The sequence below is a fragment of the Oryx dammah genome, unplaced genomic scaffold (assembly GCF_014754425.2).
Source record: "Oryx dammah isolate SB20612 unplaced genomic scaffold, SCBI_Odam_1.1 HiC_scaffold_2, whole genome shotgun sequence".
NCBI classification, from domain to species: domain Eukaryota; kingdom Metazoa; phylum Chordata; class Mammalia; order Artiodactyla; family Bovidae; genus Oryx; species Oryx dammah.
This window is the reverse complement of record NW_024070186.1, coordinates 98,369,985-98,387,927: the sequence shown is the minus strand read 5'-3', so window position 1 is coordinate 98,387,927 and position 17,943 is coordinate 98,369,985. Positions and strand designations below refer to the sequence as shown.

Genomic DNA, 17,943 nt, shown 5'->3' with positions numbered 1-17,943 from the left:
CTACACACGGGGGATGGGAGGAGGTGTGACAACAGCCAGAAAGACCAAGACACAGAAGCAATGTCCCAGATTAGTCCTGTGGGCAGGGCGGTGTCCACAGGTGAGGACAAGCAAGTTCATTAGTATAGGGGGTAACGGACGGGGAGCATCCATTGGCAAACCCCATCAGCTCACCTGTGTATTCCCAACTGGTAAAATCAGTATAAATAAATAAATAACTGTTTGACCTTGTTGTCCCTAGAAAGTGACCCATTTATAATAGGCATTTTGGAAGGACATTGGAGTCCAGTGTTAATATTGTGCTAATTCATTTTCCATAGCTACTATTTCAACAACAGAATCAAAATAACAAAAGGTCCCCTCAGAAAATTTCAGTGGCAAGATATTAATGAATGTTGACTAGAATTTACATAGACAGTTGGATCATAAAGAAGGCTGAGCACCAAAGAATCGATGCTTTCGAACTGTGGTGCTGGAGGAGACTCTTGAGAATCCCTTGGATTGCAAGATCAAACCAGTCAGTCCTAAAGAAAATCAACCCTAAATATTCACTGGAAGGACTGATGCTGAAGCTATAATACTTTGGCCACCTGATGCAAAGAGCCGACTCATTGGAAAACACCCTGATACTGGGAAAAGATTGAAGGCCAAAGAAGAAGAGGGTGGCAGAGAATGAGATGGTTAGACAGCATCACCTGAGCAAACTCCAGGCAATAGTGGAGGACAGAGGAGCCTGGCATGCTACAGTCCAAGAGGGTGACAAACAGTCAGACATGAATTAGCAACTATAAACCTACCACAAGAGAAGCATTACTTAAAATGAGTTGGCCCTTCTTCAAGTGACCTTTGTGAGAAATAAAAATCTGATAAAACCCATAGGGTCACCTACAAGACTTGATGCAGGTGCTACTGTTCAAGTTTAGAGAAAACTTACCCTAACACATCCATCTGACCCAATGGTGATGACTTCGCCCTCGTCCAGCATTATCTGGTTAATGGGACCCTGGTGACAAGGCTTGCCTGCAGCTCGACTCAGCTCCACTTTGATGTGGCCTCCTTCCCAAAGCAGCATGTTGCCCCATTCTGACCCTGAAAGCACCTGGCAGGTGTGAGGAAAGGACAGAATGTACTTGAGACGGAAAACCATATATATTTGCCTCAAATAGCTAGTGAGAAATGTTTAAAGATATTTTTCCCGGTTATGAAAATAAATTTTCCAATTTTTAAAACAGGAAAATACAGCAATGAAAATTCACTACCCCAGAAACAACCACTTATCACAGTATGTAGTTTTACATAATGATGTCAGGCAGTATGTTGGTGGTTAAAGTGTCAAACACACCTGCAGATTTCTTTGTACATCTCTTAAGGACACAACCCAAGAGTGGAATACTGGGTCAAAATTTAGAGATATGTTTAAAGCTCTTGATAGATGAGAGTGATGATAATCAAATGTTATATAAGATGCTTGATAAATTGTGAGGCCATTACTGCAAATTATAGCACAACAATATCCAATTTCAAACAAGGATAATTATCTGGAACCACCTCACATTAATGTGTTTAATCCAGCACATCCCAAAATATGTAGCACCAAACACCAACTCTTAAGATAACTGAACTACTATTATATAGTAAGTAATACTAATTGAATATTGACTCCATGCCAAGCACTGCTTGAGCACTTAACAGACGTTATTCTTTAATCCTAAAAACCGTATGAACTAGGTACATTTATCGAGGATACCATGTGCAGTTGTATAGGTTGGGCACAGTTTTTCTCATTAGCACAAAGAAACCATAGGGCCAATGGAATTCCTATTATTATCCCCCATCTTACAAAGTTAAAAAAAAAAAAACAAAAAACAAAAAAAGGAAGCATATTAATTAAATTGCCCCAAATTACCCAGAAGTCAGGGTTCTAAACCAGGTACTCAATTAACACTGCCTCAGTAGACATATGCTAGGATAAACAAAGTCAAACAAGTTTCTTTTCTCTAGAACCCCTTGGAAGCTTTAATACAGAAGTGTTCACTGGGAATCACTGTAAGAAATTTTTAGGTACAAAGGAATTTGACCAGGAAAGTCTTATTATCAGAGAGCTTCTGTGTGAAAGAATACTGCATGAAATGTCCTTTGGGAAACTGATCTAATTCTTGCCTGCCTGCTCGAGGACTCAGCAACCCCATGGCCCTCTCACCGAGAGTCACTTATGACCTTACTCAGTCTTTTTTTATTTCTCCAGCCTGCCTATTATCTATTCTATCTGTTGAGCCTCAGCCCACTTGTCTTTCTTTAGACTTGCTTTTTTTCTGTCCAGTAACTAAAGCCACCCAAAGACACTAAAGTCTATATCACTCATTCCCTTCTGAAATGTCACTCATGTCTAGCTTTCTGTTTCCATTTGTCCTGAGAAGAGTCCAGACTCTCATCATTTCTTCTTGGATAAAAGCAGTATCTTCCTCTGAGCTCATCTCCATGACTCCATTTTCCTAACTTGCTTGGCATTTTGTGGCCAAGCTTATAAATAACTTTTTCCACTTGTATCTCTGCTCTTCCAATGCTTAATAGTTCTGCCTGACTGTTCAGGAGCTGACTGTGGCTCAGATCATGAACTCCTTATTACCAAATTCAGACTTAAATTGCAGAAAGTAGGGAAAACCGTTAGACCATTCAGGTATGACCTAAATCAAATCCCTTATGATTATACAGTGGAAGTGAGAAATAGATTTAAGGGCCTAGATCTGATAGATAGAGTGCCTGATGAACTATGGAATGAGGTTCGTGACATTGTACAGGAGTCAGGGATCAAGACCATCCCCATGGAAAAGAAATGCAAAAAAGCAAAATGGCTGTCTGGGGAGGCCTTACAAATAGCTGTGAAAAGAAGAGAGGCAAAAAGCAAAGGAGAAAAGGAAAGATATAAGCATCTGAATGCAGAGTTCCAAAGAATAGCAAGAAGAGATAAGAAAGTCTTCTTCAGTGATCAGTGCAAAGAAATAGAGGAAAAGAACAGAATGGGAAAGACTAGAGATTTCTTCAAGAAAATTAGAGATACCAAGGGAACATTTCATGCAAAGACGGGCTTGATAAAGGACAGAAATGGTATGGACCTAACAGAAGCAGAAGATATTAAGAAGAGGTGGCAAGAATACACAGAAGAACTGTACAAAAAAGATCTTCACGACCCAGATAATCATGATGATGTGATCACTAATCTAGAGCCAGACATCCTGGAATGTGAAGTCAAGTGGGCCTTAGGAAGCATCACTATGAACAAAGCTAGTGGAGGTGATGGAATTCCAGTTGAGCTGTTTCAAATCCTAAAAGATGATGCTGTGAAAGTGCTGCACTCAATATGCCAGCAAATTTGGAAAACTCAGCAGTGGCCACAGGACTGGAAAAGGTCAGTTTTCATTCCAATCCCAAAGAAACTACCACACAATTGCACTCATCTCACACGCTAGTAAAGTAATGCTCAAAATTCTCCAAGCCGGGCTTCAGCAATACGTGAACCGTGAACTTCCTGATGTTCAAGCTGGTTTTAGAAAAGGCAGAGGAACCAGAGATCAAATTGCCAACATCCACTGGATCATCAAAAAAGCAAGAGAGTTCCAGAAAAACATCTATTTCTGCTTTATTGACTATGCCAAAGCCTCTGACTCTGTGGATCACAGTAATCTGTGGAAAATTCTGAAAGAGATGGGAATACCAGACCACCTGACCTGCCTCTTGAGAAACCTAAATGCAGGTCAGGAAGCAACAGTTAGAACTGGACATGGAACAACAGACTGGTTCCAAACAGGAAAAGGAGTACGTCAAGGCTGTATATTGTCACCCTGCTTATTTAACTAATATGCAGAGTACATCATGAGAAACGCTGGACTGGAAGAAACACAAGCTGGAATCAAGATTGCCGGGAGAAATATCAATAACCTCAGATATGCAGATGACACCACCCTCATGGCAGAAAGTGAAGAGGAACTAAAAAGCCTCTTGATGGAAGTGAAAGAGGAAAGTGAAAAAGTTGGCATAAAGCTCAACATTCAGAAAACGAAGATCATGGCATCTGGTCCCATCACTTCATGGGAAATAGATGGGGAAACAGTGGAAACAGTGTCAGACTTTATTTTTGGGGGCTCCAAAATCACTGCAGATGGTGACTGCAGCCATGAAATTAAAAGACGCTTACTCCTTGGAAGGAAAGTTATGACCAACCTAGATAGTATATTCAAAAGCAGAGACATTACTTTGCCAACAAATGTCCATCTAGTCAAGGCTATGGTTTTTCCTGTGGTCATGCATGAATGTGAGAGTTGGACTGTGAAGAAGGCTGAGAGCTGAAGAATTGATGCTTTTGAGCTGTGGTGTTGGAGAAGACTCTTGAGAGTCCCTTGGACTGCAAGGAGATCCAACCAGTCCATTCTGAAGGAGATCAACCCTGGGATTTCTTTGGAAGGAATTATGCTAAAGCTGAAAGTCCAGTACTTTGGCCACCTCATGCGAAGAGTTGAATTATTGGAAAAGACTTTGATGCTGGGAGGGATTGGGGGCAGGAGGAGAAGGGGACGACCGAGGATGAGATGGCTGGATGGCATCACTGACTCACCAGACATGAGTCTGAGTGACCTCCGGGAGTTGGTGATGGACAGGGAGACCTGGCGTGCTGCGATTCATGGGGTCGCAAAGACATGACTGAGCGACTGAACTGAACTGACTGTTCAAGTCCTTGTACATTAGGTGCCCACCATACTTTTCAATCTAATTTCCCACTCCTTCCCAAGATGAGTGCTCCAAATTAATCCTGTAAATATGTAATATTTACTCTTAACTCTAACTATTTCGTTTTGTGGCTCTCATTTAAAATGACTTCTTTTCTCCCCTACATCTACACAAACTCTACTGAGCCTTTTCAAGATATATCTCAAACCAAGTTTTTAATGATCTTTATCTTAGCCTAATTCTTAGCAGAATTTGAAGCTAGAATGATGTATCATCATCTTATAGGTTTAGATGTATAATTAATGATTTAGTCAGCATCCAAGGCTTTTTTATTTCCTCCCATATATCATTATTTCAAATTGATGACTAGACCATTTGGTTTCTCAGAGTAGTATTTGTATATTGGCACTTTCTTATACTTGAGATGACCACAAATACTATATAACCCACGTCTCTTATGTCTCTTGCTTTGGCAGGTGGATTCTTTACCACTAGAACCACCTGGGAAGCCCACAACTCAACCTACTAGGAAGCCAAATACCATATTAATGGAAATTTTATCCTACAGGCAATATGTCTATAAGTTTTATAAGAAGAAAAGACTAAAATAATAGATTAAAATTGCAAAGTTGCACTGCTATTTTTAAAATGGATAACCAACAACAGCCTACTTTGTTGGAATTCTGTATAGCACATGGAATTCTGCTCAATGTTACATGGCAGCCTAGAGAGAAGGGTAGTTTGGGGGAGAGTGGATACATGTATATGTATGGCTGAGTTCCTTCGCTGTTCACCTGAAACTATCACAACATGTTAATTGACTATACCCCAATACAAAATTAAAAGCTTTTTTAAAAAAAATTTGCAGTGTTGCAGATATCACTATAAAGTGTCTCAATCTTCCTGAATAATAGTGAACAAGTGAATGAATGATAGTCACTCAGTTGTGTCTGACACTCTGCAATAATCTGGTAATAAAAACAAAAGCTGTAAGACTGTATAACCTTTGACCCAGTAAATCCTCTTGAAGCATCACGGCGAAGAAGACAGGAGGGAGAGAAACACTACAGACATTGCAACTCCATGACATAATTAAAATTAAAAGTGACAAGTATGTCACTGCATTAATGTATGAAAATGCCTGCATACTTTCTATGTACATATAATATTTAGTAAAGACAAAACGATATGTACATGTGGACTAGTTTCACAGAATTAAAATTGATAATCTGAAAAGGCAAAATTAAATGCTCATTATATTTACAATTATAGTATCTGTTATTGACAATATTGGCAATGCTTTTTAGACTGTATAGCATGCTTTCATGCATGTACATCACTTCATTTCATTAATTTCATTATTGTAGAATAGCCTGTACTCACCTTCCCATCTGGGAGCTCCATGTAACCTTCTATATCAGTAGTGGCTGTTTTGCCAAATCGACCCAATGAACCCTGAAGTTTGAGGCCAGTGAATGTTAGAGCCATTTGCCAGAACCTGCAAACAATGAGAGATTGAATGTACCCAAAAGAAAACTTACTTTAACTTTAATGTCAACCATTTACATATTTAAAAGTCACATATTAGTTCATTTATCTATTCATTCAGTTAATTTGTTTTAAGCATCAACTACCTGTCAGGCAAAGCTCTAGGCAACATGAATTCGGCATCAAGCAAAATAGTCCAAAAAGAAAAAATTTCCTGCCTTTGTCAATCTTACATTTCAGAGTTGTGTTGTCCTATGCAATAGCCATATGTTTGACTATTTTTATTTAAAGTAATTAATATTAAATACAATATAAAAATTAGTGTTTTATTCAGACCAACCAGTTTCAAGAATTCAGCAGCTGCACGTGGCCAGTGTCTCTAGACTGACCAGCACAGGACACTCCCACCCTGGAAGAAAGTTCTACTACATAGTACCACTTTAGAGGATGTAAATATTCTCCAAAAATTCTAATTTACTTGCTGTGTAACTTTGAGTAATTTTCTTGATCACATTGTATCTTCCTTCTTTTATGTGTAAAATGAGAATATTATTTGCACCAACCTTATGAAATTTTTGAAAAAAAAAAAAACTCTTAGAAGAGTGTCTAGTACAAAAAATCAATAAATATTAAGTTACTAATATCTTCTTGTTTATAACCTAAACAAATGAATAGTTGGAATGAAGAAAATTATGTTGAAAAAAGAATCTGACCTACCAACTGGATGTAAAATAGATAATGGACAGTATTAGCAAGTTAATAATATGAAGCCAAGAGCCTAAACAATCAACATCCTTCTCAGAGGCTGTGGTAGGTCCTTGATCACATGTTTCCATTTCCTCTGCATTTCTTTTTATACCACATCACACATGAAATCATTTAAAATCTCTCTTTCTCCAAAGATAAAGTACACAGAAAATATACACTTTAGTAAGCAATAGGAAAATTAAAAATTTTCAACCTATAGTTAGCAGAGAGCTAACTGAGACTTCTCAAGATTCAAAAATCTGTTCACTTATTCTGTATTTTAAAAAGACCAGTTTTAAGTTGGAATAAAAAGAATTTAGGATAGATTACTTCTCATAAAGAGACACTGGAAGCAAGTTATGGGCAGCTTGAGAGTAGTGCCAGAAGGTTGTTAAATAAAAGACAAAATCACTTCATCCTGAACAAAGAACAGTGTGTGATACAGTGAAAATACCCAGATATCAGAGATCAGGAATAGGCTCTGCTACCATTTAGTATTAAGAGTCAGGTGTCAAGAATACAACTCTCTGTTATAACTCTCATTTCACAAGTGAAGACCGAGTTCAGAGACATCAAAATGACTTGTCCATCATACAGAATCATTTCAACACACTGAATAGTGGATCTGAAAGACAGTATGAACTTGGACACAGCCCGCCAATGTTAGTAAGACGTTACACAAACTCTCTCAGGAAGTGAAGCCTATAAGAAGGCAGCAGGCTAAATTCAAAGCCCTTCTTTCATCTGTGCTGTTTTCAGTAATAAAATCTCCATAACCAGCTAGAAAAGTTGCACTATAGTTAGTTTTCAACATAACGCATTTAAAAAGTATGCTAATGTTAACATCAGCAAAAGTTGTCTCCAGCTGATCAAACCTCTTAGAAAAGATTCTAACAATAAACGACTAGCATCTGTATCACGTGCACAACCTACTTGATGTGGCCTGATCCCGAGGTAGTGAGCTGCTCATCATCTTCAGGATTGAAAGTAACCTTAAAAACTTCCTGGGAGAAAGCTTTTGTCCTCAGTAGAGGCTTCTCTTCTTTCCAGTTCCAGATGGTCAGGGTGTGATCAGGGCTACCACCGACAGAAGCCAGCAGGGTACCATCAAAGTTAAAGTCCACGTACGCATAGGCCAGATCAGTTCCATCTGAAAGGATGAGGAGATGAATGGGAGTCTAATAACAGTGATAGCATTTCACTTTCAAAACTATATTATTTCAAAAATAAAAAAACGAGACAGAACACCCGTAGTAATGTGCGTTGGTGGAAGAATGTCAAGAATCCCATAAAGAAACAATTTCAAAACCATTCATCACCTCTGGCTGGAGAATGTATTACACAATATGGAGGGAAGGGGTAAGGGTGAAGAAGTCTTAACCACATTTTGCCTGAGAAAGATGCATTGAGAATATATTCTATTTTATGAAGCAGGGAAGACATGTTAGACAGCATGTCTAACAAAAACATGTTAGACAGCAGAGAGAAGTCAATTTAAAAACTGCCACTGAATTTTTCACAAAATAAAAATGATGACTCTCGGTTTCTGGTTATGCATGTGAGGAGCTAAGAAGTTACCATTCCATTCTAACAACAAGCAAAAAGCTGAAAAGACGAAAAAAATCAACAGCTCTTCTTGAATCTGTAAGAGAGGGAAGAAACCGGGGCAAAGCCCTGCCCCTGAGAATGGAGAGACCGACAGGAAAATATAGAGATACTCAGGTCACCACCGGAGAAGGCAATGGCATCCCGCTCCAGGACTCTTGCCTGGAAAATCCCATGGATGGAGTAGCCTGGTGGGCTGCAGTCCATGGGGTCGCTAAGAGTCGGACACGACTGAGCGACTTCACTTGCACTTTTCACTTTCATGCATTGGAGAAGGAAATGGCAACCCACTCCAGTGTTCTTGCCTGGAGAATCCCAGGGATGGGGGAGCCTGGTGGGCTGCCGTCTATAGGGTCACACAGAATCAGACACGACTGAAGCGACTTAGCAGCAGCAGCAAGTCACCACAGCAGAGATTTCCAAGCGGAAACAGCCAAAACAGCTTGAGGAACCACTGCCTGGCAATAAAACCTGAACTCTGGTTGCAGGAGGCTCAGTGTGGATAAGTCTGAGAATTAAAAACTCCAGGGGAACCAGTCACAAGGTGGCCCCAACAATGTTGTGAGATTTATCTCCAGGAGCTTGACTAGATTCCTAAACTAAAAATATCCAGAAAAAATCTCCAGAGGCTTCCAGGAGAGGGAGGGAGAAAGGAGCCATTTTGAAATACCCCAGAGTCCTCTGGTCTTACTAAGGTCTGCCCTCAGGGGAAACTCATTAACTAATTAACCAGAGCCTGAACAGCTGGGGTTTATCAGCAGCCTAACTGCCCTGCAGAAGGAAATATCCAACTCAGCCCACTTTAGCCATCCTCTCCCACCTAAGCTGGGAGAAAATGCTGAGAAATGTTTGTGAAGTTCAGAGTTCAGAGGCATAGGCTCACCAAAAAAATGAGACCTAATCATAGGACTAAAGAATTCTTTCCTTCCCCCGCAACCTACCACCAGGTTACCAAAAGCCTGTTTACCGCAGTTCTTTTTACCCAATACATCATGTCTCGCTATTCAGAAAAAAGGCATACCAAAAAGCAAAAAAAAAAAAAAAAAGACAACTTGAAGAGATAAAGCATTCATCACAACCAGACATGGCATAGATCCTGGAATTATCAGATTGGGAATTTAAAACAACTACAATTAATATACTAAGAGCTCTAATGGATAAAGTAGCCAACATTAAGAGCAGAAGAGCAATGTCAGCAAAGAGATGAAAATCCTAAGAAAGAACCAAAAAGTGGATCATTCTTAATAACCCGAGTGGGCCTCATCCCATCAGCTGAAAGCAGGAAGAAACAGAACTGGGGATTCCCCGAGGAAGAAGAAATTCTGCCTGAAGACATAGAATCAGTTCCCACCCAAGAATTTCCATGCTGCGAATGTTCCCTACAAACTTCAGATCTGCCAACCCCCAATTATATAAGCCAATTCCTCCAAATAAATCTCTCTTCTCTCTCCAACCGGTTCTGTTTCTCTGGCAGACCCTGACTGCTACAGTAACGTGAGGTCATCTTGAGAATTCTGTTCACCTTAAACATGAGGTATTTTAAAGATTCTAAGACTCACCTTGAAGGATTCTATAGGGCCTCATTGAAGGATATTCATAAATGATTATCTTTGGGAAAACGCCTTTTTCTGCTACTGTGAAATAAGTTTTATCAGGGTGAACCTATAAAAAACAAAAGGTCACTAAAGTATTAAAAGGGAGATTTTCATATAAATAGTTATATTAATAAGTATTCAGAACCTGCTCCTTTATAATTGGTTTATTAGGATCCACTCCAACAGAAAACTCAAAGCTGGACATCCACTAAATACTTGACAGTGGATACAATTTAAACTGAGAACTAGAAAGGTACGCACTTAAGTATTGCTTTCATTAAGAGTCGTGTTTAACTCTACAATTTTTTAAACTGCCATCTGAAGAGCTAGAACCGTGGGTCTCAATCTTTAGCAGGCATCAGAATCACAAGAAGGGCTTATTAAAGCGCAGACTGCAAGCTTTACCACTGGAGTGTCTGAGTCAGTAAATTGGGGCTGAGATCTGCGATTGTGTATTTACACTTCCATCAGTTTCCCAGTTGATGCTGGTGCTGCTGAATCTGGGCACTGCTCTTTGAAAACAATTAAGTCAGACTGTTCACCTTGCATATAAATCAACCTACCTTCTTGAATAGAAACTTCATGTCTCAGAGTAAGCTGTGTCACAATTTTTAAAATTTCACCTAACCAGCAATACATATCTCAGCATTTCAAATGATGGCCATATACATTGGATGGAGTCGTATGTTCATGCCTGTTATTTTTGTTCATTGACACAAATAGTTTATCCAGGGAATATTTCCTGTGTTTCCTCTGCAGCTGGCTTAGAAATATTGTATCTTTCACACTTTCTGTAACTTTACATCCATTTCTGCACACCAGGCTCTGCACTAGTTCTGTCTGGTCTGCTCACAACCAGTAGGAAGCACAAGGGAAAGATTAGATGCTCGGATCACGAGCCCTCTAGAAACCCTCTTGAGCATCTCATAGGGGCTGCTGGTATGAGCCCCAGAGCCCCAGAGCCCCACAGCTTGTATGAGCACCCACATCCCTTTCTCCTTTCTCTCTCCCTGTGAGGTCTCTCACAGATCAATCTCAACAGACGCCCTTCTCCTGACACCAGTGAGGCTGAGAGGACCACTCAGGCTGCCTGTTGGTGAGAACAGATCTGGGATGCCTGTTTTAAGGAACACAGAGTAGAGAAACAACCAAGGGAAAGGCCATTGCTATTCAGAGGTCAGGTAAGATAGGTAGAAAGGTATTCTTTTGATGTGGCCACTAATAGGGTCATTGGCCACCTTAGTGAGGTGAAAGGAAGAAGACAGCAGAAGTTCAGCTTTGAGGGAAAGATCAAAAATCGGGGGGAGCGCTTCTCTGGTGGCTCAGTGGTAAAGAGTCTGCCTGCCCATGCATTAGAAACGAGTTCAACCCCAGATCCGGGAAGATCCCACATGCCACAGAGCAACGAAAGCCACGTGTCACAACTCTTGAGCCTGTGCTCCAGAGCCAGGGAGCCACAACTACTGACGCTCCCCTGCTCGAGAGAGCCTGTGCTCCGCAGCAAGAGCAGCCACCACAATGAGAAGCCCCCACAACACACTAGGGAGCCGCCCCTGCTCTCTGCAGCTACAGAAAAGCCCGGGCAGCAACGAAGACCCAGCAGGGTCAAAAATACATCTTTCTAATTATATATTTTAAAACATCAGTAGGTAAAGAAAATGCATGGTTAGAAAGGGGCTTTTAAAAAAAAAAAAATCAGGGCTTGAGGCTTTCAGGATCTTAATTCCCCAAGGAGGGTAACCAGTGGACCCCCAGTGAAGTCACAGAGAGGGGCCTTTTAATGAGAACAAGTTGATTTAATAGTATTCTTTCATGCTGAGGATGCCCAAGGAAGTAGAGGGTGAAGATACAAGAGAGACAATGACTAATGGAGACAGACACCTGGCAGGGAGGAAGAGACAGACTTAAAATCACACATCTTTTTGTCGACTATTTGAAATTACTGAATAGACAATTATACTTCATCTCCTAATGTTCAACTCTATACTTGCATTTTATCTGGCATTTAGCTCTAATTATTACATGAATTACCACTCATGTTATTCATCTTAGTATTTTTGCAGAATGGCAAAATAGCATTTAATGTAAAAAACCTGCATGACTCTAGGAAAGTCACTCAACCTCTGTTAGCCACATTTCCTTATCTGCAAAATGAGATGACAATATTATTAATATCAATATAAATAGTGTAATATTGCATGAAGCTAATGTCAGTGAATGTAGTGGTTATAATCATGAATTGAAAACGCCTTAGAATAAAGATTGCTGTGCACCTCATGCAATCCCACATGACTCCAAACGAACCCACAGTTGGGTTGTTTTTCCTAAATTACCAAAGGCATACCCCAGTGACACCAATTCCGATCCCACTGCTACTTCGCAAGTAGCTCTGTTCTTTGGTTTTCAGATTCAGAAAAATCAACTGGTTCCCAGCTATGTACATCACGATATTGCTTTCCAAAAGTTGCAGGTTGGCCCGCTTTCTGGAGTCATAACCAAAGGAATGTCTGTGGGTAAGTTGCTAAGGAAAAGAAGCAAAACAAAGTAACCATGGGGGGTGGAGGTGAGTAAGCAATGAAATGAATATATTTTTTAAACCCATACCCTTAGTAGATAAATTTTATGCCAAAACAGAGTTTTTTTTAATGTATTACTAATGTAACTAAAGACTCTGATGCTGGGAGGGATTGGGGGCAGGAGGAGAAGGGGACGACAGAGGATGAGATGGCTGGATGGCATCACTGACTCGATGGACGTGAGTCTGAGTGAACTCTGGGAGTTGGTGATGGACAGGGAGGCCTGGCATGCTGCAATTCGTGGGGTCGCAAAGAGTTGGACACGACTGAGCGACTGAACTGAACTGAACTGAATGTAAACTTATTTTTAAATTACGTGAAAATTGTCATACTCTAAGTTAATAATTTAATTTTCCTAGGAAAACCCTGAAAGCACATTAATTTTATTTAATTTTGTTTTCAATAAAAAATAAAGTTGAACTTTCAATTTGACTACTATAGGTTTCCTTCGTAGCTCAGTCAGTAAAAAATCTGCCTGCAGTGCAGGAGACCCAGGTTTGATTCCTGGATCAGGAAGATCCCCTAGAGAAGGAAATGGCAACCCACTCCAGTACTCTTGCCTAGAGAATCCTATGGACAGAGGAGCCTGGCAGGCTACAGTCCACAGGGTCACAACAGTCGGACCCGACTTAGTCACTAAATCACCACCAAGGAGCAAAGGCGCTCCCTAAATAATTTCATTTTCCTCTCTCCTGCTAACATTTCCTTTCTGTATCACTAGTATACACAGATATATAGATGAATGTGTGTGCATTTATGCTATAGAGTATAACTTCATTAATTCAAAATAGGTTTAAAAAATTGAGCTGTAAACTATTTTCAAATGTACATTGTTACTATACTCAAGTTCAAATTAATATAATCTAAAATATGACTATAATAATTAAATGAGATCAACCTATTAAAAAATTATCGTTTGCAAAGAAATATATTACATAGTGTAACTTAAATAGATTCTTATTTTCCAAGAATTCATTGCTGAACACAAAAGTTGAAGGTTCACAGGACAAGTATCTATTTTTTGAGCCTGTGGTTTTCTTTTTAATCTGATTTTAGAGGATTCCTCATATTTGTTAGTAAATACTTTCAGAAAAGAAATTATACAGAGATTTTAACAAGAGGATCTGTATGATGTTAAAAAATGATTAAATTTTAACTACTGCAATTTGAATTATGAAATATAAATTATAACTAACAACAAGTAACTATACCTATCTCATTGCCTAATAGTTAAATTGAAAAAGGGAGATAAAACATTTCAGGGGCATTTGTACAAGAAAAAGGAATTTTATAAATTTAAAGACACAAATGCCTAAAATGGAATCTTATGAAGAAATGCAACTGAATATGTGATCTAAGGTCTAGATGAAGCTATTCTTGCCTTATGGAGAATACCTGGGGCTGCCTCACAAATAAAGACTAGAATCTAACAGAGCCCGGTTTTTGTTATTGTTCAGTCACTCAGTCGTGTCCAACTCTTTTTGACCCCATGGACTGCAGCATGCCAGGCTTCCCAGTCCTTCACCATCTCCCAGAGTTTGCCCAAACTCATGTCCATTGAGTCAGTGATGCCATCCAATCATCTCATCCTCTGGCATCCCCTTCTCCACCTACCTTCAATCTTTCCCAGCAAAGGGTCTTTTCCAATGAGTCAGTTCTTCGCATAAGGTGGCCAAAGTATTGGAGCTTCAACTTCAGCATCAGTCCTTCTAATGAATATTTAGGACTGATTTCCTTCTGGACTGACTAGTTTTATTTTCTTGCAGCCCAAGGGACTCTCAAGAGCCTTCTCCAGCACCACAGTTCAAAAGCATCAATTCTTCAGCGCTCAGCTTTCTTTACAGTCCAACTCTCACATCCATACATGACTCCTGGAAAAACCATAGCTCTGACTATACGGACTTTTGTCGGAAAAGCGATATTTCTGCTTTTTAATACGCTATCTAGGTTTGTCATAGCTTTTCTTCCAAGGAGTGTCTTTTAATTTCACGGCTGCAGTCACCATCTGCAGTGATTTTGGAGCCCAAGAAAATAAAATCTGTCACTGTATTCAGTTTTTCCCCATCTATTTGCAAAGTGATGGGACTGGATGCCATGATTTAGTTTTCTGAATGTTGAGCTTTAAGCCAGCTTTTTCACTCTTCTCTTTTCACCCTCATCAAGAGGTTCTTTAGTTCCTCTTCTCTTTCTGCCATTAGAATGGTATCATCTGTATGTCTGTGATTGTTGACATTTCTCCCAGCAATCTTGATTCCAGTTTGTGCTTCATCCAGCCTGGCATTTCACATGATGTATTCTGCACATGGGCTTCCCTTGTGGCTCAGCACCTGCAGTGTGCGAGACCTGGGTTCGAGCCCTGGGTTGGGAAGATCCCTTAGAGTAAGGAAAGGCTACCCATTCCAGTATTCTGGCCTGGAGAATTTCATGGACTGTACAGACACTCAGACATGACTGAGTGACTTTCACTTTAACTCTGCATATAGAGCTTTCTAGGTGGTGCTAGTGGTAAAGAACCCGCCTGCCAATGCAGGAGACACAAGAGACGCAAGATCTATCCCTCCATCAGGAAGATCCCCTGGAGCAGGGCACAGCAATCCACTCCAGTATTCTTGCCTGGAGAATCCCATGGACAGAGGAGCCTGGCGGGCTACAGTCCATAGGGTCACAAAGAGTCAGACATGACTGAAGCAACTTAGCACACTTGCACTCACTCTGCATATAAGTTAAATAAGCAGAGTGACAATATACAGCCTTGACAGAGCCTGGTATGGGGCAGGAAGTTCTGCCTACCCTCCTTTTCCCTCTCCTTAATCACTGCTCTCACCCTTCCTTCTTCTTCCTCTCTTTTCCCTTTACCCAGATACCAGTGTAACACTCTAGAGGGCTAGAGGTACATCTGTAACTATGAAGGGAGAAATGAGGTACAATCCCCTCACTAATTTGGATGATAGTAGAGAATCAGAGACATGCTCATTAATCTAATATTATCATCACTGATTTCAAGGGGGAAACTCTGCCTTGTAGCTGCATTGATTGAGAGCCCTTTCAAATGCAGAATGGGTAAGACTGTATCTTCCCAAACACGCTCTTTCTAAATCAATCACAACCTGCTTGAGGGCAGAGATTGCTTCTCATTTATCTGTTTCCTGGAATGCCCCCCGGAGTCTTGAACCTATTAGGCTAAATGAATAAATGAATGAATGCATAACTAGAGTCTGAACTCCCCCTTTTAAACCCAGAAGACAAGGCAGTCCACAAGCAGAGCTCTGAAAATGTAAAAACTGTGTTTTGATACATCTCCAACTCCCTTGTGTTTTACTTCATCCTTTCTTCTGGCATCTTTTCTTAACTTCTTACCAAAGGCCTAGGGACTTCACTGTCTGTCCATAGCCACCTAGGACCTCCACTTTGAAATGGTGTTTAAACACTATCTTAAGTTCTGTTTAGTGTCTTTTACAAATTATGCTGTGGTTTAGGTGATATTTTATAAATTACATATTTATTGATTGATTTAGAAGACACAAATTTTAAATCTGATATATATAAAGCATTTTAAAAGTACCTGGGGCACACACATGACAGCTGACTTCTTGGAGCTTCTCACAAGAAACAGAGATTATTTGTTCCATCTCCAGAGAGTAGGACAAAGTCTAATGCAGGACATCCATAAAGGCAGATTTTGATTCAAGATCTGGAAGAGCTCTCTCATAATGGAAGCTATTCGAAAATGGGATCAGCTGCTTTGTCACTGCCCTGGTTTTGAAAGTGATCAAGACAAGCCCAAAGCTTATACATTCACTCATCCAGCATGAGTAGAAAGGATTCATGCACTGAGTCAAAAGTCAAGATCTTTCTGGCTCCCTGATTTATAAACTTGGTGTCTCTCTCTAAACCAGAGATCCTTGTATTCTGAAGCAGCAAGTCCCTAGTATTGACAGCCAGGAGAAGGCAGCACAATGAAAATTACCCGAGGTTTTTCAGAGTACATATGCCCAAAGCCCCATCCTCATGGAAATAACGCCAGTAGGTCCAGGAAGTTTTCTGAGCATGTGTATGTCAGTAGAAGCTTCTAAATGACTAATAAACCACCTCATTTGAAAAAATAGGCTAGAAGGCCAACAGCATAACTTTCATTGGTCCAAGGGCTACAGATTTATTTTTTTTTAAAGGCCCTCAAGAGAGAAAACTCCAGGTTACAAGTTTCAGGGTGAATTAGTTTTAGTTATACCTAGGATTGGAGAAGGCAATGGCAACCCACTCCAGTGTTCTTGCCTGGAGAATCCCAGGGACGGGGGAGCCTTGTGGGCTGCTATCTATGGGGTCGCACAGAGTCGGACATAACTGAAGCGACTTAGCAGCAGCAGCAGCAACAGGATTAGAGAAACAGAATTAGAAGCTAAAATAACAATCTGTTCAATCTTTAAATAAAAAGCAAAACTGAGTCAGGAAGTACACTGCCCTACCTCTGTACTGCTGCTATTGCTGCTAAGTCGCTTCAGTCGTGTCCAACTCTATGCGGCCCCAGAGACGACAGTCCACCAGGCTCCCCCGTCCCTGGGATTCTCCAGGCAAGAACACTGGAGTGGGTTGCCTTTTCTTTCTCCAATGCATGAAAGTGAAAAGTGAAAGTGAAGTCGCTCAGTCCTGTCCAACTCCTAGCGACCCCATGGACTGCAGCCTACCGGGCTCCTCCGTCCATGGGATTTTCCAGACAAGGGTACTGGAGTGGGTTGCCATTGCCTTCTCCACCCTACCTCTGTAAGCACCCCTTTTATAAAGGGCCTAAACCTCCGTGTTTAGGCCATGTGGTCATAATCACTGCCCTTTGGAAGGTAAACATACTGAACTGCTTAAACAAAGGCCTTAATGGAAATTGTCTTCAAACCAGTGCCTTACAAACCTACATCATACAGTGACAGCAAACCCCAAATCCCCTTGTTAATTATCCTACTTTTACATTTCTCTATAGACTCTTATTCTCCTATTAAAATCTGTACTTTTGTTCCCTGCTTCCTCCTCAGGGTTATCTTCTCTATAATTTATCTGATAAATAATGTGAAAGTACTAAGGCCTGACAATGGCCATGTTAGTGTTTTAAGAAGGGGGATCAATGATTTTCACTTGACAGGCACTGAAAAAGGGTGCCAAGCTAGTAGAGATAGATGGGAATAAAAGTCCTCCTGGTTTCCTTCACATCAGATCTCCTGAAA

At 40.4% G+C, this 17,943-nt stretch overlaps 1 protein-coding gene across 2 annotated transcripts in view; it reads right to left on the bottom strand.

Moving 5' to 3' along the window:
• CFAP44 (cilia and flagella associated protein 44) overlaps positions 1–17,943 on the bottom strand; it is a 127,848-nt gene that overhangs the window by 101,491 nt on the left and 8,414 nt on the right. For both annotated transcript variants that reach the window (XM_040223868.1, XM_040223858.1), the window contains exons 5-9: positions 12,502–12,664; positions 10,122–10,224; positions 7,891–8,107; positions 6,106–6,220; positions 935–1,099 (exon numbers count right to left, since the gene is read on the bottom strand). In XM_040223868.1, coding sequence (XP_040079802.1) covers positions 935–1,099; positions 6,106–6,220; positions 7,891–8,107; positions 10,122–10,224; positions 12,502–12,664 — 763 coding nt within the window. The remainder of the gene's footprint in view (positions 1–934; positions 1,100–6,105; positions 6,221–7,890; positions 8,108–10,121; positions 10,225–12,501; positions 12,665–17,943) is intronic.